The sequence below is a fragment of the Diabrotica undecimpunctata genome, unplaced genomic scaffold, assembly GCF_040954645.1.
Source record: "Diabrotica undecimpunctata isolate CICGRU unplaced genomic scaffold, icDiaUnde3 ctg00003093.1, whole genome shotgun sequence".
NCBI lineage: Eukaryota > Metazoa > Arthropoda > Insecta > Coleoptera > Chrysomelidae > Diabrotica > Diabrotica undecimpunctata.
In genome coordinates, this window is record NW_027314293.1 from 1 (window position 1) to 13,673 (window position 13,673).

At 31.4% G+C, this 13,673-nt stretch overlaps 1 protein-coding gene across 1 annotated transcript; it reads left to right on the plus strand.

The window, feature by feature from the left end:
* Positions 1-3,253: 3,253 nt before the first annotated feature.
* Positions 3,254-13,244, plus strand: LOC140432168 (GTP-binding protein 128up-like; the record flags this gene model as incomplete). The annotated part of the gene is made up of 5 exons (XM_072519998.1): positions 3,254-3,541; positions 4,522-4,930; positions 9,194-9,323; positions 11,724-11,846; positions 12,903-13,244. Coding segments are annotated over 5 exons (1,053 nt in total), but the record flags the coding sequence as incomplete, so codon positions are not given.
* Between the last annotated feature and the right edge of the window lie 429 nt (positions 13,245-13,673).

The following is a 13,673-nucleotide window of genomic DNA, read 5'->3' on the forward strand; positions in this document are numbered from 1 at the left end:
CGCGCTATCTCAGAGTTAAGCATCTAAGTACTAAATTAATATTTTGAACAGATATCAGTATAATAATACATACAGCTATACTTACAACAGTAGTAAGAGAAAAAGTAAAAAATACAAGATTAAAGAAGAGATAAAGATAAAATAAAATATGTTAAACAAATTCTATATCTATATAAAGAGAGTGTTGAATTATATAGGAACAATCAATGAAGGGAAAAGTAAATATTTACAGTTGAATAATATAAATATCATTACTCTTAAGTGGCTAAAGAGTGAGTACTTATATTTTTAAACATATGTGAATCAAAATGAACTGTGTTAAAAAAATCAATAAAAAAGAACTGAAAATATTAGATCTCATGGGAAATCCACATAAATAAAAACAGTCCTAGAGGGAGGGGAAAAATTGTGGTGGAACGTTGTTAAAGACACACCCTATATTCACCAAAATTGAATGCCTAAAAGATGCAAAAATTTAGATGTACCAAAAATAAACAAATAAACAAAGAATAAGATGATCATTATCCATTTTTTAACACAACAGTATAAGGTCCAATTCGCTCAACTCTGGCATATTTTTGACAGATTCATGGCTGGAAACCTACAACACAAAAGTTCCTAGCTGCACAGTATTAAAAGCTTAAATAAACTTTTATTACAGACTTCTTTCATTAAAAAAGAAGAATTAGTATAAATAGTGGAAGTGTATACTAAACCCATACAATTTTGAGTAGTACATATTTAAAAAATATATTTCAGTTGTTATAATTTAACATAACTATTTATTATATGGTGCAGATAAATAAATATTGATTGTCAGTAATTTGTTAAGTTCTATATTTTTTACTATTTAAGTTTGTTTACTATTAATATTGGGCTATGAGTTATGTGTGCTTTGGTTGTATAGTAATTTCCAGCCACTTTTAGTCTGTCAAAAAGTAACTAACTTCACAAAAAAATGATTACTAAATTCACTACCAGTTCGGACTGGAAATAGCAAACCGACTATACCAGAAGTATCTAAGAAAACCAAACAATTTTTATCCTTTCTAAATATAATTTACAAGATTTTAAGTTCTTTTAGGAATTATGTCAATGTGAAATGAAATATCAGACACAAACACAAGCACACTAAGTTAAGTCAGCATAAGTTAAAATTGGTCATATAATTCAAATGTATATAATCAATTGAGGATATCTTTCTAAATTATCTTGCTCTAGTTTGATAACGTCACAGACTTATCAAAGTCGGAATTAGTAAAGAAGTATCAATAAAGTAAGTAAAGTAAGTTCACCTCAACAAATTAAATAAATTTGTTTTATACTGTTTTTACCCTTTCCAAAGTGAACCAGAGGAATAATGGATTTTGGATCACCCAAGCTTCTTTCAATGGGTGCTGATGATTGAGTTCCAGTAAAAGTTTTTCTTTTGATGCCTACTCGTATAGATTCCAATTCAGTAGTAGACACATTGGCAAGGAGTCCATAGTTATGCTTAGAGCTAAAATTACAAAATAGAATTAAATAAAACTGCTTGATTTAGACCTTAAACACTAAAACACTTAATACAGACTACCCTTATTTTAGAATATGTAGTTTTATTTCATAGGGAATACCTAGATTATTTGTATGAAGTCAAATTTGAACAGGAGCTGATTATATATTAGTTTAATACAGGACTTAGATATGAAGATATTACACAAACAGGCATTTTTTTGCCAACTTTGTTGGATACAATATATATTTGACTAAAACATGACCACAGATAATTGGTTTATACCCAATACTACCTATGACAGGCAGGTTTTACTTATAATAAATCTCACTCATCTTTAATAAATTTTGAACACACTAAGAATAATATTGAAAGAGCTTTTATGTGGCCTTCAATAGCCATAGGTTTCGTAATTCTCTGTATTTGAAGTTCAAGAATTAAGGCAAAAATTTTGTAAAACCTAGGCTTTTACGCATCCCAATTTTCCACTGGCTAGTATAAGCAGAAAAAACTAAAGTTGTTTAAATTTATATAGAAGTACTTACCGTGTGATTTGTTATTCCTGCTAGCCATCTTTTCATTTCACTTGGCAGGTTTACAGCTGGATATTATTGATTAAATGAATGTTTTGTATTATTTTTACTTTTAACAAAAAGCACATCTACAAAATTACAAATTTAGGGTTTTTAAGGATTAACATCAAGTCCTCTTCTCACTATCTCACTCACTGTGCTGTCACTCAGGGATTTTGCTGTTTATTTATTTTTACAATGACAATTGACATACCAAACTATAAAACTCCATAGATAATAGAACTTTTCATCTGCCGTCATTTTTTTCGTACAATGACGTATTTATTATACATACTGGTTTAAAAATTTATAAAGAAATATTTATTTAATAAAGTTATTTTAGTTAATATTATGTATTCCATAAAACACATCTTTTTTGTTACTTTTCGTCCAGATATCATGATAATAATTAATTAAAGAAAATAATTTACAAATTGTGAGCACCTTATTTTTTTAATAACTAGACTTTCTTTGGTATTTTTTTATTTTAATTATCTATATTTTTATAGTATACACTATAACCTAACATGTTTGTTTACAAAATGTCTGTTCGAAAAAAATGACTGACAAATATTTTCTTATGAAAATTTCCTATTGAGACGCAAAATCTACACAGTGACCTTTATGACACTAAATTGATTGATTTCACGTCAAATAAATAAATGAGAAAAATATGACATGTTCTATTTCGCTGATTGTACGAATACGATTAATACCGTGTTTGTGTTTTACAGTGTCTACAATACACCACAGAAGATGTCTGCAGCCACCCACATAGCCTTCACATTGCATTCAAAATATACAACAAGCCACTAGCACACCGAAAACACTTCAGTAGTTCTCTGTTCACACACTGTCACAGCATAGATACCTTATGCTGTGACATTGTCAATGTCAATGTCCTTAATTCAACTTTTGACATTTTAGTGTCCAGCCAGATGCCAGATTTAGAAACATATTTGTTCAAAATTTCCATTTGACACGGACACGTGAATTAGTTTAAAACTGGTGTTTAAACTATTATTATTTTTTTGGACCAGTGAAATTACTTAAGGAAAAATGAGTACCACTTGTTGAAAAAAATTGCGGCTATAGAAGCCGAGGTAAGGATATTAATTCAAAAATGGATTACGCGCTATCTCAGAGTAAATGTTCCTAACCTCTGACACGCGCTATCTCAGAGTGAACTCAAAAAAATAAAGCAACAGCAGGACATTTGGGACTTTTAAAGGCTCGTATAGCAAAACTTCGGAGAGAATTAATTACTCCAAAAGGAGGTGGTGGAGGTACTGGCGAAGGTTTTGATGTAGCTAAAACTGGAGATGCACGAGTCGGATTTGTAGGTTTTCCATCAGTGGGAAAAAGTACTTTACTAAGTAATTTAGCTGGTGTATATTCTGAAGTAGCTGCCTATGAATTCACCACACTGACAACGGTGCCTGGGTGCATTAAATACAAGGGAGCAAAAATACAGGTACTTTAATGTAAAATATCATCTACATTATCTTTTTGTTTTAGTTACTCCAGTCTTTCCATATACTACTTAATTACTGATTTTAGTTTTGACGAGAGCTGCTTAATTTTATATTTGATAAGCAGAAAGTACATACCTTTCAGTCTGGCATTACAAAAAATAAAGATTAACTATCTCATTAAATTTTTGAAAATTAAACTTATGTGTTTAACAGTATGTATGTTTTATTTAATTATGATGGTGTTTGTTAATAAATGGTTTGGTCCTTTAGGAAGAAACAATTATGAGTATATATTTATTATTTATATAAACTCCTAGCTGACAAAGTAGTACAATATCCTAACAGTTGGAGCCCATTAAAATAGTTGAATTACCATAATAAAAAAAATATTATATTTGCCCCTGAATTAAAGAATAAATATTATTTGACTCTTGTTTCATATTTTGACATGACTAAATTTTGAAATTAGAAATGATAACTATTATAAATCTAATTATAATGTTCAGACAATTTGGTTAGTTAGGGAATGAAATATTCCTAATGACAACCAATTAAAGATCTGTACATAAACACGCTTTCTAAATATAGCAATGTATTTGGATTTTCTTTGAAAACTAAGCATGGAAATACATTTTTTGCTCTACTACATGTATTAGAAAGAAGTGGGACACTCAAAGAAGGTTCTGAGAAGAATCATTTTAGTAGTTTCGTTCTTTTGTCACTGTGTTTGTTGTTAAACATTGTTTTAATCCTCAACAATTTTTTGAATCCAATGCTTTTGTTAATGCCTACACTTAGTTGATTTGTAAACCTATATAACTCGGATTTACTTACCCTTGGAATTTGTACAATAGCCAGAAAGTTATGGGTTTATTAAAAACGAAAACACTTTTTTGCATTTGCTTTTCATCTGTTATGAATACATGTGTTATCAGATTAATTATTACTTGATACTAATATTTATATATAATATTTATAGTTGCTAGATCTTCCTGGTATCATTGAAGGTGCCAAAGATGGTAAAGGTAGAGGTAGGCAAGTAATAGCAGTTGCAAGAACCTGCAGTTTAATCTTTTTGTGCCTGGATGTGTTAAAACCACTGGGGCATAAAAAATTAATTGAGCATGAATTGGAAGGATTTGGCCTAAGATTAAATAAACAACCTCCTAACATATATTTTCGGAAAAAAGACAAAGGTGGAGTTAATCTTAACTGTATGGTACCTCAATCTGAACTTGATTCGGATACTGTAAAAAGTATCCTGTCTGAGTACAAAATTCATAATGCTGATGTTACTTTGAAATATGATGCCACCAGTGATGATCTCATAGATGTTATCGAAGGCAACAGAATTTATGTCCCCTGCATTTATATATTAAATAAAATAGGTAAGTGAATGTACGAAAATACTATTCTATCATTGATTTTTGAAGTGAATCTTCCATTAAATGATTGTCAATATTTAATAAGTCATAAATGTCATTCGATTAATAACAACATTGAATCATCTCTTCAAATTTTTATAATAATTCTAGTTTGTTTCTAATTTGTTTAATATAAATAAATAATAAAATTACTTTATTTAATTTTAAATATATTACAGTAAAACCTCTGTTAACCGAAGTAATTGGGGGGAGGCTGTTTCAGATAACATTGTTTTTTGTATTGTTCTTGTATCAAAATACATAGTACTCTTGGTCAAAGTTGGTATTAACAATACTATGAGGTGATTTTTTAATGTTTTCTAATATATAAATAAAATACAGAATAAAGTAGTAAATAAGGAAAATTAACATGTTCTTGTTTTTTTAAGAAATCATCTATTTTCATTTGTGTTTTTCTTTGAATACGATGTTTTGCAGCTATATCTCTCCATCGTTTTATTTGCAGAACGTCATGCGGTTTTGTTTCATTAGATTGTTGGACGAAACGTAAAGCAATCTGAAAAGGACAAAACGTTATGCCATGACAACAAAAATTAAGAGCCTAGCCGTGTCCCTAACTAATTAGACCTACTGTATAAAATTCTTACCTCTAAGGCATTGAAAATCTCGTCGGCGTTGTGCTGCCTGTCGTCTGCTGGGTCGTCATCTTCGTCGTCTGATACGCTCAGGTTGTCTGGATGAAGAATCATATCAATAATGTCTTCGACGATGAATTCACTTTCTGAGACATCGGCTGCTAACCACTCACGTATCTCTTCTTGGTTAATTTCGTCACACCCTGGCAAATTTCTTATCAAAAGGTTCAATTTCTTCAGTCTGTTTTTCCACATTTTCTTCTTCAGGATCGTCAATCAAAATCCCATCAAAAAGTTTGTTCCAGCATTTTTCCAATGTTGAAGATTTGATCTTGGCCCACGACTCAGCACACCTACGACCACCACGACTAAACATGTTTCATTGTTAAAAATTTAAGAATTTCAGGAATGCTTTCGGATTCATTCGTCTGCTGTAATAACAGATGCCTTAAGAATGCTCCTCTATAATGTCTTTTGAATATCTCTATTACTCCCTAGTCTAACGGCTGAATTAAGTTGGTGACATTCAGTGGCAAAAATCTGACAATTATGTCACCATTTTGTAGATTTTGAGGGTGAGTTGGGGCATTGTCAACAAGCAACAATGCTTTGATGGGAAGATTTTTTGATTTTAAAAAGGATTTTACACTTGGGACGAATTCATTTTCGAACCATTCTGAAAACAAAGTGGTCGACAGACATGAGCTTTTTTGGCTTCTATAAAAAACTGGAAGTGCTTTTTCTGAAATATCTTTTAGAGTTCTTGGTTTTTTTGATTTCCCAACATACATAGGCCTCAATCGGTGAGTTCCTGTTGCATTGCTACAAAACAGAACTATTATTCGTTGTTTATTCATTTTTAGGCCCGGTGCACTGTGTTCTTGTTTTGATGCAAGTGATTTTTTGGGCAACATTTTGAAATTTAATCCAGTCTCATCTGCGTTGTAAATTTGATCTTTAGTGTAGTTTGTCAATAACTCATCCATTTCAGTTTTCAAAATATTCACAGCATCGTGGTCAGCAGATAGCTTTTCTCCACATAAATTAACTTGACGAATAGCGTACCTATTTTTCCATTTGTCTAGCCAACTTGAACTTGCTTTAAAACCTTCACCTTCATCGTCCATCATTTCGGATAGCATTTTTGCCTTCTCTTGAATTATTGGTCCAGATAATGCTACTCCTTTGGTTCTTTGTTGTGTGAACCACAAATAGACAGCTTCATTTACCTTCTCATTTTGACTTAGTTTCATAGTTTTTTTGTTTGGCATTTTCGAAGCATGTTCCTCAAATTTGCTTTTCAGTAGTAATATCCCTAGGACATTGATAACAGACGAGATAATTTCATGACAATCGAAAGCTCGTTCCTTGGTAACAGCACGAAGCCGAAGGCTGAATGCTGTTACCAAGCAACGAGCTTGAGAAATTTGTCATGAAATTATGAGGCATTCATCAATGTCCGAGGGATATTCGGCGGATAATTTTTCGAAAAAAAAAATCATAACTCAACATAACGAAACATTTATTTATTAAAAGTACAGTTAGTGAAAGTACAATTATTACAATTCCATGAATATTCCCCAAATATATTTGTGACTGTCGGTTGTATTTCTGGGAATTTTTTCTTTGATTAGCGCATTTATACTTTGAACATTCTCATTGCTGAAACGTGACATTTTGAAATTTATTTGGATGAAGTTGTCAAACTCGATCGTGTTGTCATAGGGATTGAAAATTGCACTGAATGCAATTATCAGTCTCATGTTGACATGATTGGGTGAAATTGTTCCACATGACACAAAATGACGAAATTTGAATGGTTGTTAGAACAGTCGAAAAATTATCATTTTAACACACTTAGAAACTGTAGAAACGCCAACGCCAAAATCTCTTGCGACTGTCCGTAAAATCTGTCCATTTTGAATCCATCGGATAGCCTCTAATTTCTGTTCAATCGCAATCACGACACGTTTCCTTTTATTTGACATTTTCATACAAGGCACACAACATACAATTTAATGAAATTAAAGTAGCACACAAACAAGTATGATAATATGTATAGCATTACATATGTAATGATTGTGCAGATTGACTCCCATATAAATTTGTAACGATGAACGCGTGTATAGAAGTATAACTTCTACCGGCACCCGTTTTTTTATGTAGTCAGCAAGACAATCTATTAAATCGTTTTGTATTGTTTTTAACAAACCTGTGAACACTCCTTCTATTTTATTAATATGATCCCGGATTTCCTGATCGCTTTTAACTGCAAAATTAAAAATTTCTTTAAAATTACCCTTCTTTGAAGAAATATACAAGCTCTTGTTTTGGTAAAATAATCCTATTATCAATTAAGTAAGATAAAATTCCATTTCCACATTCCACAAAGTTTTTGGGATTGGAACTGGATCAAAACACTGAAAACAAACAACAACTGTGTTCCACACAAGCTAGAATTGGTCTGAAGTGACCATGGACCATTGGACCGTGGAGATAGCCAATTCTTGAGAGTTGGAACTGATTCGGGCTTCGGATTATCCTGGATGACAACAAACTGCAATCTTCACAACTCGGCCACTCAATTTCTTCTTAAAACCATGTGGACCTCTCAAATGGTAGGAAACGCCGTCTTACAAATCTCCCAGATAAAGCACAACACAAAAAATCGGTGATTAACTCAACAAAAACTGCCAGATCGTATTTTGAGTACAAATTCACGTTTCAAATTGAAAAAATTTGCCGGCTTTGAAGACTACACCCGCAAGGTATTTCTTCCGAATCTCCCTCCAAACTTAACTGTCTTTCTTCCTCTCGGTTTAGTCGACCTTCATAAACTCTCTGACCAGTTCTTGCTGCTGGCCAGTCGGAATTTTCTCTAATGACGCTTTTTATGAGACTATGGACCTTAAGGATGCTTTCAGAATTGTTATTTACGCAGTTAAAATTTCTCTTGATGTGTCGCAAACACTTGTATAAACAAACTTCAAGGAATTTTTATACACAACAGCCAGGGGCGTATCAAATAAATTTTATACATTAAATATTAGATAGTTATAAGGAAATTATTTATGCTACAAAGTGAATGTCTAAAATAACTACCACATAACCATTTATGGTTTTCATATCATATTTTTTTAAACGATCTCGAAAATGGTCGATATCTTATCTGTGTATAAAATTTGTAAATTTGTCAAAGGCCGGCCCATTTCAATAATTTTTAATCTTTCTTTATTTTGACGACTTAAAAAAGACGTTTCAATCAAACGTTTAAAATATTATGTCAAAATTTATAAATAACAATTTTGAACTAAGTAATTTAAATTAATAAATAATTTATTATTGTATATTAGAAGAGGTTAGGCGGCGCCTACCTTGCCTTCCCCGACGAGCCGCCCATGTTCTTCATTCATTCATTAAATTCTTTGTTTTCATCCTGGGAGTATACTCCAATTAATTTTCTCTCCTTTTGTTTATGATCGTTTTGACTATGACTATCCTTTGTAATACACGCGCTATCTCAGAGTTTTATTTTATATTTTTATCATTATGTCCACTCCTAATATGTTTATTATCTGAAATTTAACCATACTAATGCGATCTTTTTAAAATGTTTTGTTTTTTTTTTTAGATCAGATTAGCATTGAAGAATTGGATGTAATATACAAAATTCCTCATTGTGTACCAATATCTGCTCATCATAGGTGGAATTTCGATGATTTATTGGAAAAGATGTGGGAATATTTGAAATTAGTGAGAATGTAAGTATTATAACTTTTTATTTTAATTAGGATTATTTCATTTTTATCTACTTATAAGTTACAATTATTTTAGTTATAATCGATTAAATTTTGTAATATAACCAAAACTTCTTACATCTATACTTTGCAGCTATTGCCCCATGGTATTTTTTAATTAACAACAACTTATATGATATTTTCAACTTCTTAATATACAATTTTTCAACAATTTACTAAATATCGTATAATATTGCTTTTCTACAATCTACAGACACATTTATTATCTTTAATCGAATAAAAGGCAGATATCGAGCACAGTTTTTTTATTAAATCTTGTCCAAGTACTTTTAATCTCAGAGCATCTTCAGGGGCATTTTGTCAAAAATTGTTGGCTATTCAGCACGTATAAGAATGTTATATACATTAAATAATACATTTACACAATATTACCACTTGATAAAGCACGAACAGTTTAAAATGATTTAGAAGCTACATTGTGCGTGACAGCAGGAGAGAGAAAATGCGTAAATATCTAGAGATCAAACGAAAGGGCCATTTGTTTATTATAAACAGACTTCAAAATGTTGGAGTGTTGAGACATTATGAATCTAAGAAACCCAAAATGAATAAGAATCTTATTCAGTTTTTATTATATACGGGGTGAAACGAAAATGCTACAACATTAAGAAAACAAAATGTATGATGATCTCTAAGAAGGAACAGCAATTTGGACGAATCAGTGGGAACGGTCAACAAATAGGAGGAGTAAAAACATAGACCTACATAGGTACGAACGTCAGTGAAAATTGGGACTACTCACTAAAAATCAAATGTAGGATAGAGAAAACAAGGTCTGTATTTCAAAAAATGGCTACGCTATTCAAATATCATGAAGTACCAATATCCATAAAAATCGGGTTACTACGATGTTACATCTTTCCTATACTGTTGTACAGAGTTGAGTCGTGGACTCTCAACGACGCTACCTGCAAGAAAATTGAAGCTTTCGAAATGTGGCTTTATTCCCGAATCCTGAAGATCCTGAAGAATATTATACCGATCACGTTACCAATCAGGTTGTTTTAATAAGAATAAAAAAAGAAAAAGATCCGTTAACCACAATAAAAGCCAAAATATATGGATTGCTGCAACTAATTTTACAGGGAAAAGTAAAAAGAAAACGAGGACCATGAAGGCGAAAGATTTCCTGGTCGAAAAGTCTACATATGTGGTTCAACACAACAATCACAAATCTTTTCAGAGCAGCAATGTGCAAAGTACAGTTTTCCATGATTGTCGCCAACATCCGAAACAGATGAGCACTACAACAAGAAGAATGCAACCAGTGACATAGTAATTTTTAAAATAAAAATGCACCATATTCTAGTACGCAGTAGAAAAAAATATAGTAACATGAAAATAAATTTTAAAAACGCATTTCTAACGAACATGTACGGAACATATAGAAAAGAAATTCAAACTGAACCCGGAAACTTCGATTTATACAGCAGAGGCTATTGCAATATATGAAGCTTTATTATATGTAGCTGAAGTTGAGTTTGCCCATATTCTAATTTTGTCGGACTCCTTAGCAGTGTTAAAATCCATTGGTAAATATGGACCACCTAACTTACAAGACTACCCATACATTTATAGAATTAAACATATTATTCAAACTCTTTTAACTAAAGGAATCAATGTACATTTTCTCTGGATTAAAGCACTTGCAGGATTTGAACATAATGAATATGTCGACTTATTAGACAAAAAAAGCATTTTAACCGATACTGGTATTCTACATAAAGTAACGCTTTCTGACAGTATTGTTTCTTGCAAGTTAACATTACTTCGAGAGTGGATTTACCAGTGGAAGGAATACTCTTTTGTGAACCAAAATAGATACTCGATAATTCAGCCAGATATTCCCAAATTTCCTTGGTACAAGTCTTTTAGAGTTTCCAGGAGGCACATAACCTCCATTATTAGAATACGTTTCGGACACGCATGTTATCCAAAGCACTTATTTAAAATAAAGGTTTTGGATGATGACAAATGTGAGCATTGTGGAGAGGAAAGTGATTTAGATCATATATTTTTTGGTTGTTCTAAAAACAGAGTCTACTCATCCAAACTTATAAATGATTTATTAAAATATAAAATAGCAGCTCCTTGAAATATACTATATTTATTATCACTTGGCTCTGTAGATATTTACAACTCCTTAATTAAATTTTTAAAAGACAGCAAATTATCATTATAATTCTCTAAACGACGAACATGTATCTAAATGAGCCACACCGTTTTATTTTCTTTTGTCTAGTTTGTGTTAAAATTATTTACTTCTTTACGTTAGTTAGTATTTAGTAGATTTCATTCCTTTTTTTATTTGTATGTATTCTATATTTACTTTTTTTTCTTTAGTTACACAAAACCTAAAGGACAACTGCCGGACTATAATTCACCCATTGTTTTACATTCGGAACATACTTCTGTTGAAGATTTTTGTAATAAGCTGCATAGGAGTATTGCCAAGGAATTTAAATAGTAAGTTTCTTTAATATATTATGTTTCATATTTATTTTTGTACATTTATATTCATGCCAGTATTGACAAGTAAAGACAGAAACCTTTTAATACAAAATTTTGAAGGATTTTTACAACTCTTCGGTGGACCAATGATTACGTAAGTATATTGAAAATCGCGGCTGTACTTCAACATAAATCGTATCATGATATGCAGTGGTAAGAATTTACGCTTCTTATACACTATGTTGTTCATAAAAACAAAGATTATTTAGAAACAGTAAAAAAAATTGGGACATATCCTATACAAAAAAAACGAACCACTGCACTACACTAAATACGTATGACAAGAATTGAAAATAAAACCTGGTATATTTCCTTCGTTCATCATTAGAAAATATTCAGCATTGTGTTTCAATCTGTTTCGACTGGTTATAAATTAAGTTAAAAAACTGCTCTTAACACCATTTAGATAGATCCAGTCTCGGCACTACTTTAACCACTTAATTCCATTTCTGTTTAGCTGCCTAAATGAGATTATTTAACTGTGTACTTAAATGCTTCTATTTATCAGAACTCTGATAAAATGATTTACATTTTTTTTATCTTAACTGCTGCGATCTACGATCTCTCCTTTCGGTTCGGAAGAGTAGTCTTAAATCTCTTTCCAAAACCACATGTCTCTTCCTCGCACTCTCGAACTCAAGTGACGCGCTGTAAAAATTCATTCTCCCACGAGAATTATTGGAAATTCCCTAAGGGGATTTTTATTTATTCTTTGCGTAGATCTCGCGCCAGTTTCGTTTAAAAACTCATATTTATTTTAAAATCTCTATAGGCGAAACAGAGAAAAGACGAATTAAAGAGCAAGATAGTTAATAATTCATTTTGAAAGCAGCACCTGGCAAATTATAAACAGACTCTGAAGTTGTTTAGTTTAATATTTCTAAAACGGAAATATATATGAACTATTTTCGATTTTTATGAGTTACATGGAGAAAAGAAAACGCTGCAAGCTTTTTTCCTGAAGCTTGATAGTATGGAAAATTGTATTAATATTTAAATTTTTATTTTTAGTGCCCTTGTTTGGGGATCCTCAGTCAAGCACCAACCACAAAAAGTAGGATTAGAACATGTACTGTGCGATGAAGATGTTGTACAGATCGTTAAGAAAGTTTAAAGTGTGCTTACCTTTTACTTACGTTGAATCGCGACTACAAAACATATTTATATTAAGTATAATATGAACAACACTAGTGATATACTTGTTTTAAAACAATCAAATTATTTTTGTGAAAATTTTTACATTTAACCAATGTGTATCATGTACATTTTCATTTTTGATTTTACTTATTTGCAGGATATTTTCGTAGTTTCAATGTTTTTAACTACTTAAATAAACTAACAATAGACCATGAATGTGTTGGTTTTATTATTAATATTGTTCCGTCCCTCCACATTTTCCTCCCTGTCCCCGTCCGTCAATATTATTCGGAGTGTACACACATAGCTCAGTCTTTGTATAACTAAAGCGAGATAAACACTTTAGTTTTATGATGTAACCTGCTAAGTGTAAGAACGGGATTCCAAAGTTCAGCTCAATTCCCACATTCCCAGCGCACTGGAAAGAAAAAGGAGATTCATTCATCATCACAAGTATTAAAAAATAACACCAGTACCTTTAAATAAACAATTATGATTAATTTAAACTCTCAAATACATTTTAATCAAATATGCAACTGCAAACTGCAAACTGCAAACTCTCCAGCCTCCATCACATTGATCGGCAATACCAACAATAAAAAACAAATCACATTAATACCGGCAAGCCAAGAAATAAACAATAGC